The sequence below is a fragment of the Sus scrofa genome, chromosome 8 (assembly GCF_054392235.1).
Source record: "Sus scrofa isolate SSC_HxYL_T2T_F1_AM1 chromosome 8, Sscrofa_HxYL_maternal_Yorkshire_Landrace_v2.0, whole genome shotgun sequence".
In the NCBI taxonomy this organism is placed as follows: domain Eukaryota; kingdom Metazoa; phylum Chordata; class Mammalia; order Artiodactyla; family Suidae; genus Sus; species Sus scrofa.
In genome coordinates, this window is record NC_139390.1 from 77,603,087 (window position 1) to 77,622,630 (window position 19,544).

At 39.0% G+C, this 19,544-nt stretch overlaps 2 protein-coding genes and 1 pseudogene across 3 annotated transcripts in view; 1 reads left to right on the forward strand and 2 right to left on the reverse strand.

Annotated features, from left to right (window-relative positions):
- Positions 1–348, reverse strand: part of RCHY1 (ring finger and CHY zinc finger domain containing 1) — a 112,061-nt gene extending 111,713 nt beyond the window's left edge. The window contains exon 1 of the mRNA XM_084970621.1: positions 43–348. The gene's annotated coding sequence lies outside the window, so the exon portion shown is untranslated. The remainder of the gene's footprint in view (positions 1–42) is intronic.
- Positions 99–18,972, forward strand: THAP6 (THAP domain containing 6). Of its 2 annotated transcripts, none has more exons than XM_005666756.4 (5): positions 99–641; positions 1,063–1,165; positions 2,675–2,882; positions 6,701–6,826; positions 16,226–18,972. In XM_005666756.4, exons 2-5 carry the CDS (start codon positions 1,086–1,088, stop codon positions 16,478–16,480), a joined length of 669 nt encoding a protein of 222 aa, XP_005666813.2. In that variant the 5' UTR covers positions 99–641; positions 1,063–1,085; the 3' UTR covers positions 16,481–18,972. The 2 variants fall into 2 exon arrangements, with proteins under 2 accessions (XP_005666813.2, XP_003482460.2); XM_003482412.5 differs by having other exon boundaries at positions 99–178.
- Positions 11,291–11,707, reverse strand: LOC100737184 (non-histone chromosomal protein HMG-14 pseudogene; annotated as a pseudogene).
- Positions 18,973–19,544: the final 572 nt, after the last annotated feature.

Consider the following 19,544-nt stretch of genomic DNA (forward strand, 5'->3'; position numbering starts at 1 on the left):
AGAGACCCAGCTCTGCTCCAGCACCCCCCCTCCTGGCTGCTGCTGCCACCAGAGCCAAGATGGCGGAGGGACACGTGACCCGGGGCAGCCGGATTTCCGGTTCCCGGGGCGACGGGGCGGAAGTGAAGGGAGACGCAATCTCGGTTATCGGTGTTAGTCGCTGCCTTCGCCGCTAACGGTAACAAATCTTAGGTTGTCTCTCCTTTTCTCCCCATTGCTGCCTGCCCACACCCTGGGCGTGGTTCGGCGTGAGGAGGACCGCAGCGGCGCGGAGACGCCCGGTGGCCCTACAGGAAGGGCCGCTCTCCGGCTGCATCCACACCTGTGACTGGGCGGCCCCTCCCTTTCCCAGCCGCAGCCAGGGCCTCGAGAAGGGGGCGGAGCTCGGCCGGCCTCCGGGCTCGGATCTGGTCCCCACCGGAGCGCCGCTGCTGCTGGGCACCCGTACTTGCCAGCGTCTCACGCCCCACCTTTACCTCCTCTTCTCCTTTACGTCCGCTTCATTCCTTCAAAATGTGTAGTAACATTTACCAGCTACGCGGTGGGGACACACGTGAAAAAAAAACACAAGCCCTGCCATACTCTCATGGAACTCACCAGGCTGGTGGAGGAGGACTTTCATCAGAGAATGTGAAATAAATGTAGGAATGATTACAGCTTTGAGAAGGAGAAGTGTGTTTTCCGAGAGCTAATACTGGAGAGGGGCCGACATATCTGGGTGTCAAGGATGGTTTCCCGGGGGAAGCTCAGGAGTTAGTGTGCCAAGGCGTTGTAGCGGAGGGAACATGGTGCCTAAGGGGCTGTGGATGGGAAATGTACCAGCTACAAAACTGCAATCAGGCGCCTTGTGGCATAGCTAAATATGACTCGCTTTAGTAAAGAGACAAACCCCTCGAAAATTTTATGAGCAAAGTAAACGTTTTGGAAGAAAATACTTGCCTTTGGCTTTCTAACGTGATTTCATGCTACCTAACTGAAACATACCAGAACATACTGGGAAAGGTGAATATGTTCCCCTTAGCTTTGAAGTTACTAACGCTTGCCCTTTTAATTTTCTTTCAGTTCTGTTATGAGTTGTTAACACCATGGTGAAATGTTGCTCAGCCATTGGATGTGCTTCTCGCTGTTTACCAAATTCCAAGTTAAAAGGACTGACATTTCACGTGTAAGATTCTGCCCTAGTTAATTATACCAAGTATGTTTTTGACTGTTAGAAAAGCAAAAGGCAGTTCTATTTTCATCTTCAATTTTGAACAGTAGTTCTCAAGTTCTTTTTAAATAACCTTTGTAGTTGAATTTGAAGTGACAGTGATAACTTCTACACTTGTGTGATTTGGTGTGGAAGTGTAAAAAATACCTGCCGAGGTATCATAAGCTGATTAACAAAAATATCATTAAAGTCATCTTTGCTAAGATTCTTACTTTGCATTTTAACATACCATCAAAGAAATTCAGTGTCGTTTACATATAGTTTACAATGTGAATGAAGGATCTTTGCCTAAATATATTCTGTCTTTTAGAAAATAAGTCAAGGTTATGTTTATGTTTAGAAATAGATCAAACTTCCGTGGTAGGAAAAATATATATATAAATTACTAGTTCAGACTAAAGGTTTTGTAGCTGTATTGCAGATAAATTAAGATGGTCCTAATTTAGTATTTTAACCACTCTTCTGGCAGCATAGGAAAGAAGGGACAATAAGATTTAATAATTACTCATTTGTTACAAGTTTATTTTGCTGTTTTTGTGCCAGGCACTTGTGCTATGTGCCAGAGAAGTGTCTCTAACTACTTGGCTAGATATAATGAAATAAAAAATGAGTATGTGTGCCCTACCTTATTCCAAAAAAGATTCAAACCAGCTTGGAAAATTAGAAAAGATAGTTATTGGCCTCCAAATCTCAAATGAGTTCTGATCTCCAAAATTCCAAACTCTGCAGGTGTTCTCTGCATTCACTCACTACGCATTTATACCCCTGTTTTCTATTAAATGCTCTACTAAGAAATGTCTTGGTGCTGATGGAAGAATGAAAGTACCAGTGTGTGTGTTCATCTGGGATAAAGTTCTCAGATAGGAAAAGGCCCAAGTGCTATTCTTTTTTTTTTTTTTTTTTTGTCTTTTCTAGGGCCGCTGCGTCGGCATATGGAGAGTCCCAGGCTAGGGGTCTAATCAGAGCTGTAGCTGCTGGCCTATGCCAGAGCCACAGCAACTCAGGATCCAAGCCGAGTCTGCAACCTACACCACAGCTCACAGCAACACCGGTTCCTTAACCCACTGAGCAAGGCCAGGGATCGAACCTGCAACCTCATGGTTACTAGTCGGATTCATTAACCACTGAGCCACAACAGGAACTCCCCAAGTCTTATTCTTTATCATTTATAGATGAAGAAAAATCTTCAGCTGTGAATCTTACTATAAGGTGTTAAATGTCCTTTGAAACTTTTTTCCTTATAATATGAGAAAAATTTAAATGAGGGCCATATGCCTGTAGCATGTTTGATAGAAAGTCTGACTATGAAAACTGAAAGTTATGAAAGTGTGAATCATGGCGGTCTCCTGAATATTCCAGTTCCCAAGAGTAATAACAAACTAAAGAATCAGTTTAGTCACAGCCTTAATTCAAGTATAAATCAGTAGTGTTTAATTTTAAAAGGCTTTCTGTATGTTTTCCTAGATTCCCCACAGATGAAAAAGTCAAAAGGAAATGGGTATTAGCCATGAAAAGACTGGATGTGAATGCTGCAGGCATGTGGGAGCCTAAAAAAGGAGATGTGTTGTGTTCAAGGCACTTTAAGAAGACAGATTTTGACAGAACCACTCCGAATATTAAACTGAAACCTGGAGTCATACCTTCTATCTTTGATTCCCCATCTCACTTACAGGTTTGTTGATGAAATACTGCTTGCCATCATTACTCACTTTTTTGCAGTACTACTTAAGAACATAAACCACACTTGCCACCATGTTTATTGTTCGCTTATTAATTTGAAGTCCATTGTTACTTTTTTTTTTTTTTTTTTTTTTTGTCTTTTTGCCTTTTCTAGGGCTGCTCCCGCTGCATATGGAGGTTCCCAGGCTAGGTGTCGAATCGGAGCTGCAGCCACCGGCCTACTCCAGAGCCACAACAACTCGGGATCCAAGCCGAGTCTGTAACCTACACCACAGCTCACGGCAACACCGGATCCTTAACCCACTGAGCAAGGCCAGGGACCGAACCTGCAACCTCATGGTTCCTAGTCAGATTCGTAAACCACTGTGCCACGACAGGAACACCCATTCTTAAATTTTTAGATTCATAAACTGCTGCTTTAGCTTTTGTCATGAGTAGTAGGAGTATTTTACCAGTAGCCACTCATAAATATCTGTACATTTCTTAGTTTTGGTGAAGTGAGCTAATCTTAGGAGTTGGTGTAGATGAGTATGTGTCTAAATAGTGGAGGCACATAAGAGAGTTGAACTGAAGTCCCAGGTTGGTAGTGGTCCTCACACTGGAGCCAGAATCAAGAGTAAAGCTTCTCACAGACCCAAAGTTTACTTCTAGAGCCACATACATTCAAGCGTGAAGCCTAGGTGAGACTAAAGGTGGAAAACCGAAAAAAGAGAAGAACAGGAGAAGGGAAGGAGAAAAAGAGTTCAGAAAAAGACAATAAAAGGATTGTCGAAGTCAACTCAGTTGAATTGTGTGTTTTTCCTCCGTGATATTGGTGCCCGTGCTAGGCTGCCTCACCCTCGATCTCTCAATTTCATTTCCCTGAAAGTATCTGCTTCTAGAAACTATAGACTGATTTGTGTGGACAATTCAGAGAGAGCCTGTGGGTTCTCACAGCACATGAACCTCCATTGAAAGGTATCTCCTTCCTGACAGCTGGAAACAAGAGGAGTAGTCCAGAAGGGAACCTGCTCCCCCAAGGTCTTGGTCACCTTCGTAGGTGTTCACATTGCAGTACTTTAACTTATCAATTGGACACTGCCTCACTTTCTTCTGTATTAATAAATGTACAGTATCTTGTGGAGTTTGCTCTAAAGGATTTGTCTCCTGTAGTTAAGGTGACATCTGTAATGTTAAGAGGACCTTAAGAAATACACAATAAATCAAATAAACCATAAATTACCAACTTCCAAAAACTATCTCCTGGAGTTCCCTAGTGGGTAAGGATTTGGCATCATCACTGCTATGGCTGTGGTTTGATCCCATGCCATGGGTGCGGCCAAAAAAAAGTATAAAATGAACATTTATGGTAGCTGAATCTATGTACATATCCTCATTTCCTCAAACTGAATTCCTGGAAATAAAATCATAGGATCAAAAAGTGTACACATTCTTGGAGTTCCCGTCGTGGCTCAGTGGAAACAAATCTGACTGGCATCCATGAGGACCCAGGTTCTATTCCTGGCCTCACTCAGTGGGTTAAGGATTACAGTGTTGCTGTAAGCTGCGGTTTAGGTTGCAGACCCTGCTCGGATCCCACGTTGCTGTGGCTCTGGCGTAGGCTGGCGGCTACAGCTCTTATTGGACCCCTAGCCTGGGAACTTCCATATGCCTCAAGTACAGCCCTAAAAAGACAAAAAAAAAAAAAAAAAAAAAAAAAAAAAGTATATGCACTCTTAAGGTGCTTGCTTTGATAGAGACCTCTCAAAGGTCCAGCCCACCATAAAGCTTTTACCAGTCTGCTCTCCAGCTAGCCAAGAATAAAGGTGTCTGTCCACCCTAACCCTCAGTATAAGCTGTGTTTTTAACCTTTGCTAAAAGCGATAGGCAAAAATGGCATCTTATTGTTTCAATTTATCGTTGAATATTAGTGCATTTCTACATTTTCACGTGTTTATTAGACATTTGTATTCTTTTGTGAATTAACTTATTCAGGTCCTCTTCAATTTTCATCTTTTTCCAAGCTGTTCTGTGACAACACTAGATATTGAGGCTGTGAATCATTTAAATGCCATCTGCATTGCAGTTACTTTTTGTTGTTTGCCTTTACTTCTAATTACGGGGTTGGTTTGTTTTGTTTTTTGAAATTCAGATTTTTTTTAAAAGTCGTCCTATATTTTTTCTTGTGCTATCTGACGTTAGCCTTCCCCGCCTTAACATTATATAAATAATTTCCATGTATTTTTCTACTTCCTCATGGTTTTCATTCTTATTTTATTTCATTTTTTTTTTTTGTCTTTTGTCTTCTTAGGGCCGCTTCTGCGGCTTATGGAGGTTCCCAGGCTAGGGGTCAAATCAGAGCTACAGCTGCCTGCCAGCCTACGCCACAGCCACAGCAACTTGGGATCTGAGCTGCACCTGTGACCTACACCACAGATCACAGCAACATCGGATCCTTAACCCACTGAGTCAGGCCCGGGATCAAACCCTTGTCCTCATGGATACTAGTCAGGTTCGTTAACCACTGACCCACGATGGGAACTCCATGCTTTTCATTCTTGCTTGAATTTTCAGTACGTAGAATTTCAATGTGGTTTATTACACATAAAGGATATAATTTTTTCTTAATTAGCTCATTTTTTTCATGATTTATAGCCTTTTGCCACTTATTTAGAATGCTATTTTTATCCTAAAGGCTTTTTTATCTACATGACCTATTCAGATTTTTCTAAGAGAGTAATATACTATTTTAACTATTAATACTGTGTAGTTTATTTTTAATACCTTTAGGGCATATTTTCCCTCATTATCACTCTTTCACTGTTTTTTTTTCTTTTTAAGGTAAGTTTCCAAATGAACTTCAGAGTTATTTAGGGGAGGTTTATTTTATTTTAACCTCGAACATCATTATTTTTATTTTTGCTTAAAGAACATTTTAAAAAGAGATTCAGGAGTTCCCGTTGTGGCACAGCAAAAACGAATCCGACTAGGATCCATGAGGTTGCAGGTTTGATCCCTGATCTCACTCAGTGGGTTAAGGATCTGGCATTGCCATGGGCTGTGGTATAAGTCACAGACCCGGCTCGGATCTGGCATTGCTATGGCTGTGGCTTAGGCTGGCAGCCGTAGCTATGATTCAACCCCTAGCCTGGGAAACTCCATGTGCTGCGGGTGCAACCCTAAAAGGCAAATAAATAAAGAGATTCAGATAACTAGAAAAGGAAAACACATATTTACTCATATAGTGACCATTTCTGGTAGCCTGCATTCTTTTGGGAAAAGTTGTATTTCCATCTAGAGTCATTTTCCTTTTTCTAAAGAATTCTTTTGCCATTGCTGGTAGAAAATAAATCTTTATTTCTCCTTTGTTTTAAAAAGATTTTTCATTTTTCTCAAATGGTAGTTTTCATCATTGTTTGTCCTTTAGTACTTTAAAGATGATCAGCCATTTTTTTTAATGTTATATCAAAGAGCTTAGATTTTCCTTTTATGTTGTTATAAATTTTATTAGAGTATAGTTAACAATGTTGTATTACTTTCATATATACAGCAAAGTGAATCAGTTATATATATGCATATATCCATTCTTCTTCCCATGTAGGTTATTATAGAATATTGAGTAGATTTCCCTGTACTCTACAGTAAGTCCTTATTTGTTATCTTGGGGGAAGTTCCTTTAAAGTAATCTGAGTGAATTTAAATTTTACTGACTTTTAAAAGCAATTTCCATGAAAAGAAATATGTTCGTTTTACTACACAAAGTTAAAAAGATTAAAAATTTACAAAAGGACAGAAATATCTACAACAATTGCTATTAACTGTTCTTAACAGGGGAAGAGAGAAAAGCTCCATTGTAGGAAAAACTTCACCCTCAAAGCACTTCCAGTCACAAACCACAATCACCAGCTTGTTGGTGCTTCCTCATGTACTGAAGAATTCCAGTCCCAGTTCATTTTTGTAAGTAAAATTACTTAATGGGCTAATGTTGATATTTTTAAGATGAAGATGAACATGTGCTCTTAATTAGGATTGAGCTTTTCAAAATCTTATTGAAAAGCTAGTTTGGGTGTTTGAGATTTTTTTTTTTTAATGTAATATCCAAAAATAATATTGTTTCTCAGAGCCATTATAATTTATATAATTGCAGTGATGATATACAGGTAGTTAATCTTTTGTGACATATTTAGTACAAAGAATACTTGCACAAGGTTATTTCAACCAATAAAATACAGTTATCGTTTCCTCCCTTTAGGTACTGTTGTTTCCATATGGAAAGATCTAATTTTTGAAAATAACTATGTCTCTAGGTTTTCTTTTTTGGCCATGCCCACAGCATGTAGTAGTTCCAGTAGTGATGCAAGCCATTGCAGTAATAACGTCAGATCCTTAACCTGCAGGGCCACAAGGGAATTCCTGTCTTTAGGTTTTCTTCAAGGACAGTCATACACAAAGAGGGTATTGAAACTTGCATTTATTTATTCATTTCATTTCTTGTTCATGTTAGAACAAAGCCTGGAGTCCAGGTCTGTTTTACTCTCTTGATTACTATAGCTTTATAATCCTTGAAATCAAGCAGTGTTAATCTTCCAGCTTTGTTCTTTTTCCAAAGTGTTTTGGATATTCTAGGTCCTTTGCATTTTTATGTGAATTTTAGAATCACTTGGTAAATTTTTACAGGAAGCCTGCTGGGGTTTTGACTGGGATCACATTGAATCCACAGATCCACTTGGGAAGAACTGACATCTTTTTTTTTTTTTTTGTCTTTTTGCCGTTTCTAGGGTCGCTCCCATGGCATATGGAGGTTCCCAGGCTAGGGGTCGAATCGGAGCTGTAGCCACCAGCCTACGCTAGAGCCACAGCAACGGAGGATCTGAGCCACGTCTGCAACCTACACCACAGCTCACAGCAAAGCTGTATCCTTAACCCACTGAGCAAGGCCAGGGATCGAACCCGCAACCTCATGGTTCCTAGTCGGATTCATTAACCACTGCGCCACCAAGGGAACTCATAGGGAAGAACTGACATCTTAATAAGACTATTTTAAGTCTTCCAACCTATGAACTCATTATATCTCTTCATTTACTTAGACCTTTAAATTCAGCAGTGCTTTATAATTTTCATTGTACAGGTTTTTCACTTCTTTTATCAGATTTATCCCTAAGTATTTTATATATTTGGATGCTATCATAAGTGGTATTTTACTGACTGTTAGTATATGGAAATAAATTGACTGTTTCATATTGATCTTATATCTGTCAAACTTGCCAAACTCACAAATTAATCATCAAAGCATTTTGGTAGAAGTTAGCAGATCTTCCACATAGACCATCATGTTGTCTGACATTAAAAACAGTTTCAGTTCTTCCTTTCCAGTATAAATACCTTTCATTTCTTTTTCTTGTTTTATTGCATTACCTGGAGATCTTGAACCTCCAAGGCTATGACAAATAGAAGTCCTGAGAACTGATTTTTATACTTTGCTCCTTATTTTAGGAGGAAGGCATTCAGTCTTTTACCATTAAAGACATTCATATGATATTAAATAGGATGTTAACTGTAGGCTTTTCATAATTGCCTTTTATCAGATTGAGGAAGTGCCTTTCTATTTTTCCTTCCACTTTTATTGATTTAACTGGCATAATAATAGCACTGTATAAGTTTAAAGTGTACAGTAATGATTTGAATTATATATATCATGAAATGATTAGTAAGTTTAGTGACTATCCATCATCTCATATAGAACAAAATTAAAGAAACAGAAAACAAAATTTTTCATATGATGAGAATTCTTAGGATTTACTCTCTTAACAACTTTCATATATAACATACAGCAGTGTTAATTATATTTATCATGTTGTATGATATATAGCTAGTACTTATTTCTCTTATAACTGGAAGCCCATACCTTTCGACTGCCTTCACTCCAGTTCTTCCTCCTCCATACCCTGCCTCAGGTAACCACAAATCTGAACTCTTTTTCTAAGAGTTTGTTTGTTTGTTTGTAAAATGTAATTGACCTACAACACTATGTTAGTTCCTCTTATACAACATAGTGATTCCCTATTTTTATACATTTCAAACTTATCGCAATAAGTATAGTTACAATATATCACCATACAAACATATAACTTAGTTATTGGTTTCATTCTCCACACCGCACACTCATACCTTTGATTATTTTATAACTAGAAGTTTGTTGCTCTTACTCCCTAACCTTTTTCTTTCCTCCCTTCCTCTGGCACCTGTATGTTCTCTGAATCTATAAATCTGTTTCTGCTCTATATTTGTTTATATGTTTTGTTTTTTTGGATTCCATATATTATTGAAATCAAACAGTTTTGTCTTTCTCTGTCTGACTTATTATCACTTAGCATAATGCCCTCTAGGTCCATCCATATTGTCTCAGGGGAAGTGCCTTTCTATTCCTAGTTGCTGAGACTTTTTATCAGAAGGGAATGTCAGTTTTGTCAAATGCTCTTTCTGTATCTGTTAAGAGATCATATGAGTTGTGTTTTTTAGTATGTTAATGTGACTAGTTACATCGACTGATTTTTTTTTAATGTTAAATCAGCCTTGCATTCTGGAATAAACCCTACTTCTTCATGATGTTATCCCTTTTATATTTTGTTGCATTCAAATTAAAATTTGGTTAGAATCTTTCCTTGTATGTTCAAGAGGGATATTGGCCTATAGTTTTCTTCTCTTGGAATGTCTTTGTCTGGTTTCACTATCAGAATAATGGTAACGTCAAAGAATCAATGAGAAAGTCTTGCCTTATTTTTCAATTTTCTGGAAGAGTTTGTATAGATTAGCAATAACTTCTTTTATAAGGATGTAGTAGAATTCTCCAGTAAAGCTTATCTGGAACTGTGTTTCTTTATGGGAAAGTTTTTTAGTAACTTGTATCTGCCAAGGGACTTGCCCATTTTATTTCACTTGTCAAGTTTATTAGCTTAAAATTGTTTCAAACATTTCTTTATTAATCTTTTCAATATCTGCAGAATCTCTGGTTATATCATCTCTCTTCTTTCTAATACGAGTACTCTGTTTCTGTCCTTTTTTTGTTGATCAGTCTGCCTAGAGATTTATCAGTTTTATTAATTTTGTCAAGAACTAGCTTTCACTGATTTTATCATTTTGCTGTTTTGTTGTTTTTATTTTCTACTTCAGTAATTTCTGCTCATCTTCTTTATTTCCTTCTACTTAGTTCAGTAAAATTTGCTTATTTTTCTAGTTTCTTAAGATGGAAGCTGAGGTCATTGATTTGAGGCTTTATCCTTTCTAATGTTAACATTTTATAATATTTATCCATTGCTTTAGCAGCATTCTACAAATTAAATATGTTATGTTTTCCTTTTCACTTAATTCAAAATACTTCCAGAATCCCTGGTGGCCTAGGAGTTAAAGGATCTGGCATTGTCACTGCTGTGGCTCAGGTCAAGGCTGTGGCATGGGTTCAGCCCTGGCCTGGGAACTTCCACCTGCCTCCTGCATGGCAAAGAAAAAAAAAAATTCCAAATTCCATTTTGATTTGTTCTTTGATCCATGGGTTATTTCTAAGTGTGCTGTGTACTTTCCAAATATTAGGGAATTTCCCAGAGATCTTTCTATTATTAATTTCTTTTTTTTTCTTTCATAACTGAGAGTTTATTGGTTGTTTTGAGGATCAGTACACAGACATTTCAATTTGTACCCAATTCTTAACATAACGTACCAAAAGTCTAAAAAAATCATATAGTTGTGATTCTTTTCTCAACAGTTATTCCAGTGACTTTACAGCTTAAAATTTGGAGGCAAATTTTCCTTAACAGGATATCAAGTACCAATATCTTCAAATGTTGATATGCTGTTATATCATAATTCCCACTAATTCGCAATTTAATATCATATACACTACGTACTCAAATGTTCAGTCTTTCACAGCACACTAACAAAATTACTAAGAAAACTGGACTACCATGACCAAAGTTGTTACAGAGTGCACAAAATTCTGACAAGGAAAGCCACAGTCAAGGTTGGTCTGCTTTAGGAAACAGTTCTACCAAAAACAACACGGGAAAAGAAGTAATTTCAAGTGTTCAGGACGTTAAATGCACAACTGACTCCAAATCACCATTTAGTAGCTTTGTATTATAGGATATAAAAGCTCCCTGTCTATGGAATGTTAAGCTGACACCCAAGACGATCAAAGCTTCCCACATTCAATATCCCACTATTTTCTGATTGTACCAAAAAAATAAACAACCAGCAAATGATTTCACCTCTTAAAAAGAAGCATTTACACTTAAAAAATGGGATGAGGTGAGATTCCCTTCTTCTTAAAAATGTTTCTGGAGCTACCAAAAAACTTGCATTTACAAAATAATTGATAAAAATATTCCCCTGGATTGTACAAGAAGGGACTCAGGGACCACTGACAGGACTGGGCATGGGCTGTTAATCAGACTTGGCTTCCTTCTCTCCTGCTTCATCAGAGGCTGGGCTCTCCTCGTTTTTAGTTTCTCTGTTTTCTGCAGGCAGATCTTTTGTCTCTTGCTTGGTCACTTCGGCCTGTTTTCCCTTTGCTCCCCTTTTCCCTTTAGTTTGTACTTTTTTGTCTGAAGCTTCATCCTTTCCTGCCACCTTTTTTGGCTTCGTTTCCACTTTTGCAGGAGCAGGTTTAGCTGACAGCCTCGCCGATCTCCTCTTGGGCTCCTCCTTCGCCACCCCCTCGGCGGAGCTGACCTTCCTCTTGGGCATCGTGGCGACGGGGCGGGCGCGTGCCGGGTGCCTGCGGTCCGCCGCGCCCCGAGAGCCTTCGCGAAGCTGGGGTGCCTGGCCGCTGCCGCTCCTCCCGCCGCCAGAGCTCCTGGGACCCGCGGTGGGGGCAGCCTGTTATTAATTTCTAATTTAATTCTGTTGTGGTCAGAGATGAAACATTGTATGCCTTGAATGTTCTATAATGTTAAATCTTCATTCTTTTTTTTTTGTCTTTTTGCCATTTCTTGAGCCGCTCCCGAGGCATATGGAGGTTCCCAGGCTAGGGGTCAATCAGAGCTGTAGCTGCAGGCCTGAGCCACAGCCACAGCAATGGAGGATCCGAGCCGCGTCTGCAACCTACACCACAGCTCAGGGCAACACCACCAGATCCCTAACCCACTGAGCAAGGCCAGGGGTCGAACCCCCAACCTCGTGGTTCCTAGTCAGATTTCGTTAACCACTGCACCGCGATGGGAACTAAATCTTCATTCTTAATGAATTTCCATCTACTTATTCTATATATTATTGGGAGAAGTGTTTGATCTTCTCGTATAGGTGTAGATTTGAGTCTCCTCGCAGTTGTTAGCTTTTGCTTGTTACATTTTACAGCACTGTTATTAGGTACTAAATACTTAGTATTTTTATGTCCTCATAAATTAACCCCTTTGTTATTAAGAAATGGCCTTCTTGGAGTTCCCATGTGACTCATTAGATTAAGAACCCAACATGGTTCCTGTGAGGATGTGGGTTCAATCCCTGACCATGCTTAGTGGGTTAAGGATCCAGCATTGCCACAAGATGCGGTGTAGGTCTCAGTTGCAGATCAGATCTAGTGTTGCTGTGGAATTGGCTTTGGCATAGGCCTGCAGTTGCAGCTCCTATTTGACCCCTAGCCTGGGAACTTCCATATGCCATAGATGGCAGCCGAAAGAAAGAAAAAAAGAAGGAAAGAAAGAGAGAGAGAGAAGGGAGGGAGAGAAAGAAAGGAAGAAAGAATTGACCTTTTTTTTTTGTCTTTTTAGGGCCACACCTGCAGCATATGGAGGTTCCCAGGCTAGAGGGTCCAGTCGGAACTGTAGCCACAGCAACGCAGGACCCTAGCCGTGTCTGCGACCTACACCACAGCTAGGATGGCAATGCTGGATCCTTAACCCACTGAGCAAGGCCATTGGATCGAACCCGCAACCTCCTGGTTCCTAATTGGATTCACTAACCATTGAGCCACAACAGGAACTCCAGAAGTAACCTTTATCCAGTAATATTCTTCACTCTACTTTGTCTGAAAGTAGTGCACCAATGATAGGTTCGTTTATTCGTGTTATTGTTGTATATTTTTTCCATACCTTTACTTACAACTTATTTGTATTTTTTATCTTTTTTTTTTTTTTTTTTTTTTTTTTTTTTTTGCTTTTTAGGGCTACACTTAAGGCATATGCAAGTTCCCAGGCTAGGGGTCAAGTGAGAGCCACAGCCATAGAAATGCAGGATCTGAGCCGCATCTTCCACCTACACCACAGGTCACAGCAACTCTGGATCCTTAACCCACTGAGTGAGGCCAGGGATCGAACTTGCATCCTTGTGAATGCTAGTTGGATTTGTTTCCACTGAGCCACGACGGGAACTCCCGAAATGGTTTTATTTAAACCTATCATCTTACTTGCTTCCTATTTGTTCCATTTGTTCTGTGTTCCCATTTTCTTCTTTTTCTCTCTTATATTAGATTAACTGAATTTTTTTTTGCAATTCCATTTTATCTCCTTTTTTTTTTTTGATTCATTAGCCATAACTCTGGTGTATTTATTTAGTAACAACTTTTGGGTCTGTAGCATCCATCTTTAACTTACCGCAAGCTACCTGATAAGTGATATTATTCCACTTAATACATAGTGTATCATCCTTACCACAGCATACTTTCATTTCTCTTCTCCAACCTTTTTTGCTTTTGCTGTCATGCTTTTCACTTTTACATAAGCTGTGAATCCCACATTGTTATTATTTTTGTTTAAATAGTAAAATATATTGTAAGGAGATTTAAATAATAAGAAAAAAATTTACATGTTACCCATGTGGTTGCCATGGCAGGACTTTTCATTGCTTTGTGTAAGATTGTACTTCTGTCTGCTATCATTCTGTCTGAAGGACTTACTTTAACATTCCTGCAGTCCAGCTATGCCAGTGAGAAATTGTTTCAGCTTTTGTATATCTGAAAAATCATTCTTTAGTCTTCATTTTTGAAAGATACTTTTACTAGGTATCAAATTCTAGGTTGACGGTTTGGGGGTTTGTTGGTTGGTGTTGGTTTTTTTAAGATGTTGCTCCACTGTATTTTCACATGCATTGTTACTCAGCAGAAATCTGTCACATTTAACCTTTATCCTCTGTACCTAACAGTTCTTTTTTCTTTGCTTTTGAGAAATTTCTTCTCCAACGGGTTTGAATAATTTGATTATAATGTACCTAATTTAGTTGTCTTCATGTGTCTTATGCTTGGGATTTGTTGAGCTTCTTTATCTGCGGGTTTATAGTTTTCATCAAATTTAGAAAAAATTTGACCGTGATTTTTTTCAGATATTTCTTTCTACCTCAACTTTTCTTCCTTCTCCTTCTGGGAGGTTAATTACCTTAGGCTGTCTGAAGTTATTCCACCTCTCACTGATGCTCTGTTTGTTATTTTTTTTTTTAGTATTACTTTTCCTCTCTTTTGTCCATTCTATATAGTTCCTATTCCTATAACTTTACCTTCACTAATCTTTTCTTCTGAAATATCTAGTCTGCCATTAATTCTCTCCAATACATTTTTCACTTCATATATTGTGATTTTTGTATCTAGCTTTTCTATTTGATTCTTTTTTATTTCTTTCATGTATCTACCTAGCTTTTTAACATATGTAATACAGTTTCAGTAACTTTCTTAATTCCCTTGTCTGCTAATTCTGACATTTGCTAGTTTTGGATTGGCTTCTCTTGATTGTTTTCTCTCATTACAGCTCATATTTTCTTGTTGCTTTGCATGCCTGTAAATTTTGTGTGCCACACACTGTGGATTTTCCCAAGCCGGATGCCGGGTAATTTTATATCCTATACACTTGAGCTTTGGTATGGGGTATAGTTAAGTTACTGGGAAATAGTTTGATCTTTTCAGGTTTTGCTTTGTTAGGCAGGACTAGAGCAGTGCTCAGTCTCTGGCTGCTTGTTCTCCATCCCTGAGGCAAGACCTTTTTGTATACTCTGTGCAGTGCCCCATGAATCTGGTCTGGCTGGTGGGAGGAATGTCTGTGCCTTGTGAGCTCAGGGCACTCCTTATCTTTTCTAATCACTCTTTCCTCAGCCTTGAGCAATCTCCTACACACATGTGCTGATCTAACTCAGAGGAATACTTGGGGAGCCTCAGAAGATTGCCAGGCTTCTCTCACTGTGCAGCTCTTTCCTCTCCGGTACTTTGCCCTCTGAACTGTAACCACCTGGGTCTCCCTGGGTACTTGGCACCCATATCCTGGACTCAGTCTACCAAGCCCTGCCTGGATTTCCCCTCCTTGCACTGGAGGCCTAGAACTCTCTCAGGAAGATGAGCAGTCATAGGGCCCACTCTATTTCCCATCTCTCTGCAGTCTCTGCCTTCCTTGCCTGATGTCATTATCTTCAAAACTTTTTTCACATCTTCTGGCTGTGTGTTGGTGTTTTTTTTTTTTTCTTTTTTAGGTAGGAATCAATCCAATCTCTGCTCTTTCATCTCGGCTGGAAGCAAAGTCCTCTTTGCTAATTCTAATATTAAGTAATAGCTTTTCAAAATTATTTTCTAATGAAAAAAGTATATGTAGCAAACATAATCATAATAAATACTGAGAGCTTAAATTATCTCTTTAAAAATCCAAGACCAGAGTCCCCTGTAAAGCCATAATGCCCAGCCTTGAGCACCTGCTTTAGTGATCATTTCCTGTCATCCCTTATAGAGTGAAATAGTCATCAAAATAAAGCAATTCAGGTAAAAGTTTAATTATTTAAGTGTTTTTGATAAATAACACTTAAACTGAGCAGCCCCACACTTAGGGACTGAAAGCTTTTTTTTTTTTTTTTTTTTTTTGCTTTTTAGGGCCACACCTGCAGCATATGAAAGTTCCCAGACTAGGGGTTGAATTGGAGCTGTAGACCCTGGCCTATGCCACAGCCATAGCCTTTGAGCCACATCTACAACCTACACCACAGCTCACAGCAACACCAAATCCCCAACCCACTGAGCGAGGCCAGGGAGCGAACCTGCATCCTCACAGATACTAGTCAGATTCGTTTCCCCTGCACCACGAAGGGAACTCCTGGGACTGAGAGCTTTATAGTCATTGCAGGTGTCATGGTGTTGATAAGCAGATACCCAGTTGCAGGCGAGAAGTGCTTCCCACCTGCAGGATTCTGCACTCCGTGTGGAGGCCGGGTCTTGGACAAAGAGGATCCACGGCCCCTGAAATACTCCTTCTACCCCCATCCTCTCCCCATGACCATTAAACCTCTTAGTACCACAACTTAAAGATCCTCTCTAAGCATAGGAATTGGAGAAACAGGCCTAGTTATAATTTTTTATCAAACCACTTGTCTGGTTTAATAACTCTCTGTTTGTGTTTTTAGGAACATAGCTACAGTGTAATGGACAGTCCAAAGAAACTTAAGCATAAATTAGATCATGTGATCAGCGAGCTAGAGGATACTAAGAAAAGTCTGCGGCATGTTTTAGACCGAGAAAAACGTTTCCAAAAATCACTGAGGAAGACAATCAGGGAATTAAAGGATGAATGTCTCATCAGCCAAGAAACAGCAAAGAGACTTGACGCTTTCTGTTGGGAGTGTCGTCAGGAGGGCATAGAACAAGACTATATTTCATGAAACTGATTTCATGTTCTACCTAAAATTGACATTGGTACAGATTTTTAGAAAAGAATTCTCATTTACCATCATTAAATAATAGCCATCATCAGAGTGCTTCTTTGGATCTTCTGCAGCATTATACATTAGAGTCACCATCCAAAGACTTATTTTGAAGATGTGCAGAAATTTGTACGAGTTACCTAGTTTTTGTGTGACATGTGACAATTATGTTTTCATAGACCTAAGCTAGTGCCAGCTCACTATTGTAAGATGTTACAAGATCAGAAAAATTGTGTAGGACTAAGGAAATGGTAATCAAATCAGCCACATTAAGCTAGAGTAGTAGGAACTGGACACTTCAGCAGCATTAGATTTTTGGCTTCAAAGGAGTACCTTTGCTTGTGTGTGCTTGATGATAAGTACATTGAATTGTCCTTTAATGGATTTTACCATAAAGCAGAATTCAGTTACTTTCAGTTACCATGTGCCTATCTTGGCTCCAATCCAAGGTGCTTCTGTCATAGTAATACCAAAAGATCTTTTTATAAGGCATCCCGTCGCACTGAACTTGCGAACAGCATATGGCGCAGCTCTTTTGGCTTTTAAAGTTCAGAGCCAAGTTAAGAAGACCCCCGATGAGGGCTCGGCTTTTCGGTACAGTACGTCATTTCTCTCCACTGGGAGCACTTGGATATAAACCCGCATAGCTTTAACAGGTTTTTAAAGAGGGTCATAAATCTCATTTTTAAATGGTTAGGTACTCTGACAATTCTTCTGAACATTGTGTTTCATGACTGTAATTTCATCATAAAGGTACATTCAAAATCTGAATGCCAGTAGTAGCAGATACATTTAATGTTTCATATCTTATAGAGAGTCATATTACCTACATTTTTTAAAATACAAAATACTGAAGAAATGATTAAAAATAATGTTGTGGCTCTTCTAGTTAAAATAGGAATTGGAGAAAGAGTTACAATACTTTCCTTAAATTAGGAAAGTAGATTACTATCCAAGAGCCTTTGTTTAGAGAAATAAATATGTAAAATAGCAATTTTAGAATAGCTTCTTACTGAATTTACAAGAGAATAACTCTTAGTTATTTTCTGATTGATCCAAGGGTCAGAAGTTTAAATTTTTTCTCCTAATTTCTTCGTAAAAACAACTGAAGTTAAGAATCATAAATACTGTGGATTAGGATAAAAATTACTATCCCCCAAAGCCAAATTCTGCTTTGAAGCATGTGCATATACACAAACTTCATTCTCACATCTATGCTGTAAGAGTTAAAATTTAAATGTCAGTCATTTCAGTGTGCTAACTAGAACTGTATTCTGGGCTAAAATGTTCATTGTAATTCTATTTGTGTTATATTACTATCAGTAAGGATATGGTCACTTGAATTTTTTAATATTTAAGAACTTTGTTTTAATGCATGTTATGTTTTTATGTAGGATTCCAAACCTTCCCTCTAAGTGGGATTTTACCCACCTTTGAGAGATTAGCATTATGCTAAGAAATCACTGAGGTCCTCCTATCTTTTTACTACCTTAAAACTCAAGAATCACCCATTATTTATTTTAGTTATTTAATTTTAAATTCATAACAGACACTCTCATGGAAAGTTAGGGTACGATCTTAGGTTTTACGGAGATTCTGTGATAGAGATGGAGAGACTCATTCCCTCACCCTATTTTCAAGTTAAAAAATGAAAGTCAGTGGACAATGGAGAAAAATAAGAGGGCAGAGCCAAGCACAGTATTGGCCAAATCCTCGGTCTCTCCCTGGCTGCTTAGAGTAAATCAAGCCCAGAGGACCTTTCCAAGAGTTAGTTCCCAGTTTCCGCCACCATCGTCCCAGTTGGCACCATCAGTTTTCCTACTTGCATTCAGTGTTTAAGGAACTCAGTTCGTCTGTTTTCGTTGGCCATAATATCACAGAGAGCAAGATAACCATGGACAGAATATTAGTATCATCAAGGACCCAGAGCTACCATTTGACATTATTTTTATAAAGAAATGTTTACCAATAGAGGTCTGACATACAAAACTGGCTCTTTCCATCCTGATCTGCCACCTGCCAGCCACACCAGTAGTGCCTGAACACAGCGTATACCTCAGTCCACTGTTCCCAGGGCTTCCAGCTTAGCCTGAGGAAGAACTGTCCTGTGCAGAGCAAAACGAGCTGCCCCTTCTAGAGGCCAGCCTGGGGGTCTCACTTTGCTCTCAAGCATGGGATTGCCTCTGGGTCCTGGGACAAACCAGCCTTGGCACCAAATCAGGTACGAAGGACTTGACATGGGATTCTTCTCCATCACAAGTTTAAATCTCCGGAAATAGACTTTGGTTGCTAAAGATAATCACAATTATACCATAGTCTTTAATCTGAGAAAAGATAAATGTAATAAATATACATCTATTTAGGTTTAATACAAAGATAAAGTTTTTATAGAAATAATTGAGCAATGGAGAATCCATTATATATTTGAAAAATAAAATGTTTTCCACTAATGTGCTCTGTGTGGTTTTTAAACATTCAGTTATTCAGTAAAATGAGCAGAGGTAAATCAAGAATACATAAACAGTAATTTTACTTTAATCTCTTCCACATTTTTTCCTCACCAGTAACTCTAATATCACGGTCTGCTAGGATAGATGACCCAGGCGGCAGCGTGCTTCCATCCTGGTCTGGACCTGCCACAGACCTGCTTGCTGCTTCACTCCAAACTGGCCACCTTCCTGTCACCAGTATATAGCTGAGAGCAGTATTCTGAGATTGGAAATATGCTGCCTGCATCAGAACCCAGCCAGGCTTATTAGGTTTTGTGCCTCCTTCTTCATGATGGGAGATGCAAGTTTCACTCATTTGTCTTTACTTTAGAGGGAATGTTCTAGCATGGAGCCAATCACTGGACACTCATCCCTCCACGTTTTACTAATGTGGTAGCCCCTGAATTTCATGGGTTTTAGCTCACTCTCTGAAGCACATGTACTTTATTGAGGCCTCATTTACTAGTCACATCTTGCTCACCCATTTGATTAACATAATCCATCAATATAGTGAAGTGATTTTCTGTAGAATG

Excerpts from the sequence above, each read along its gene's own strand:
- THAP6 (XM_005666756.4), top strand. The coding sequence starts at position 1,086 with ATGGTGAAATGTTGCTCAGCCATTGGATGTGCTTCTCGCTGTTTACCA. Across the intron at positions 1,166-2,674 it reads AAAGGACTGACATTTCACGT|ATTCCCCACAGATGAAAAAG; the intron begins GTAAGATTCTGC and ends ATGTTTTCCTAG. Across the intron at positions 6,827-16,225 it reads TCCAGTCCCAGTTCATTTTT|GAACATAGCTACAGTGTAAT; the intron begins GTAAGTAAAATT and ends TTGTGTTTTTAG.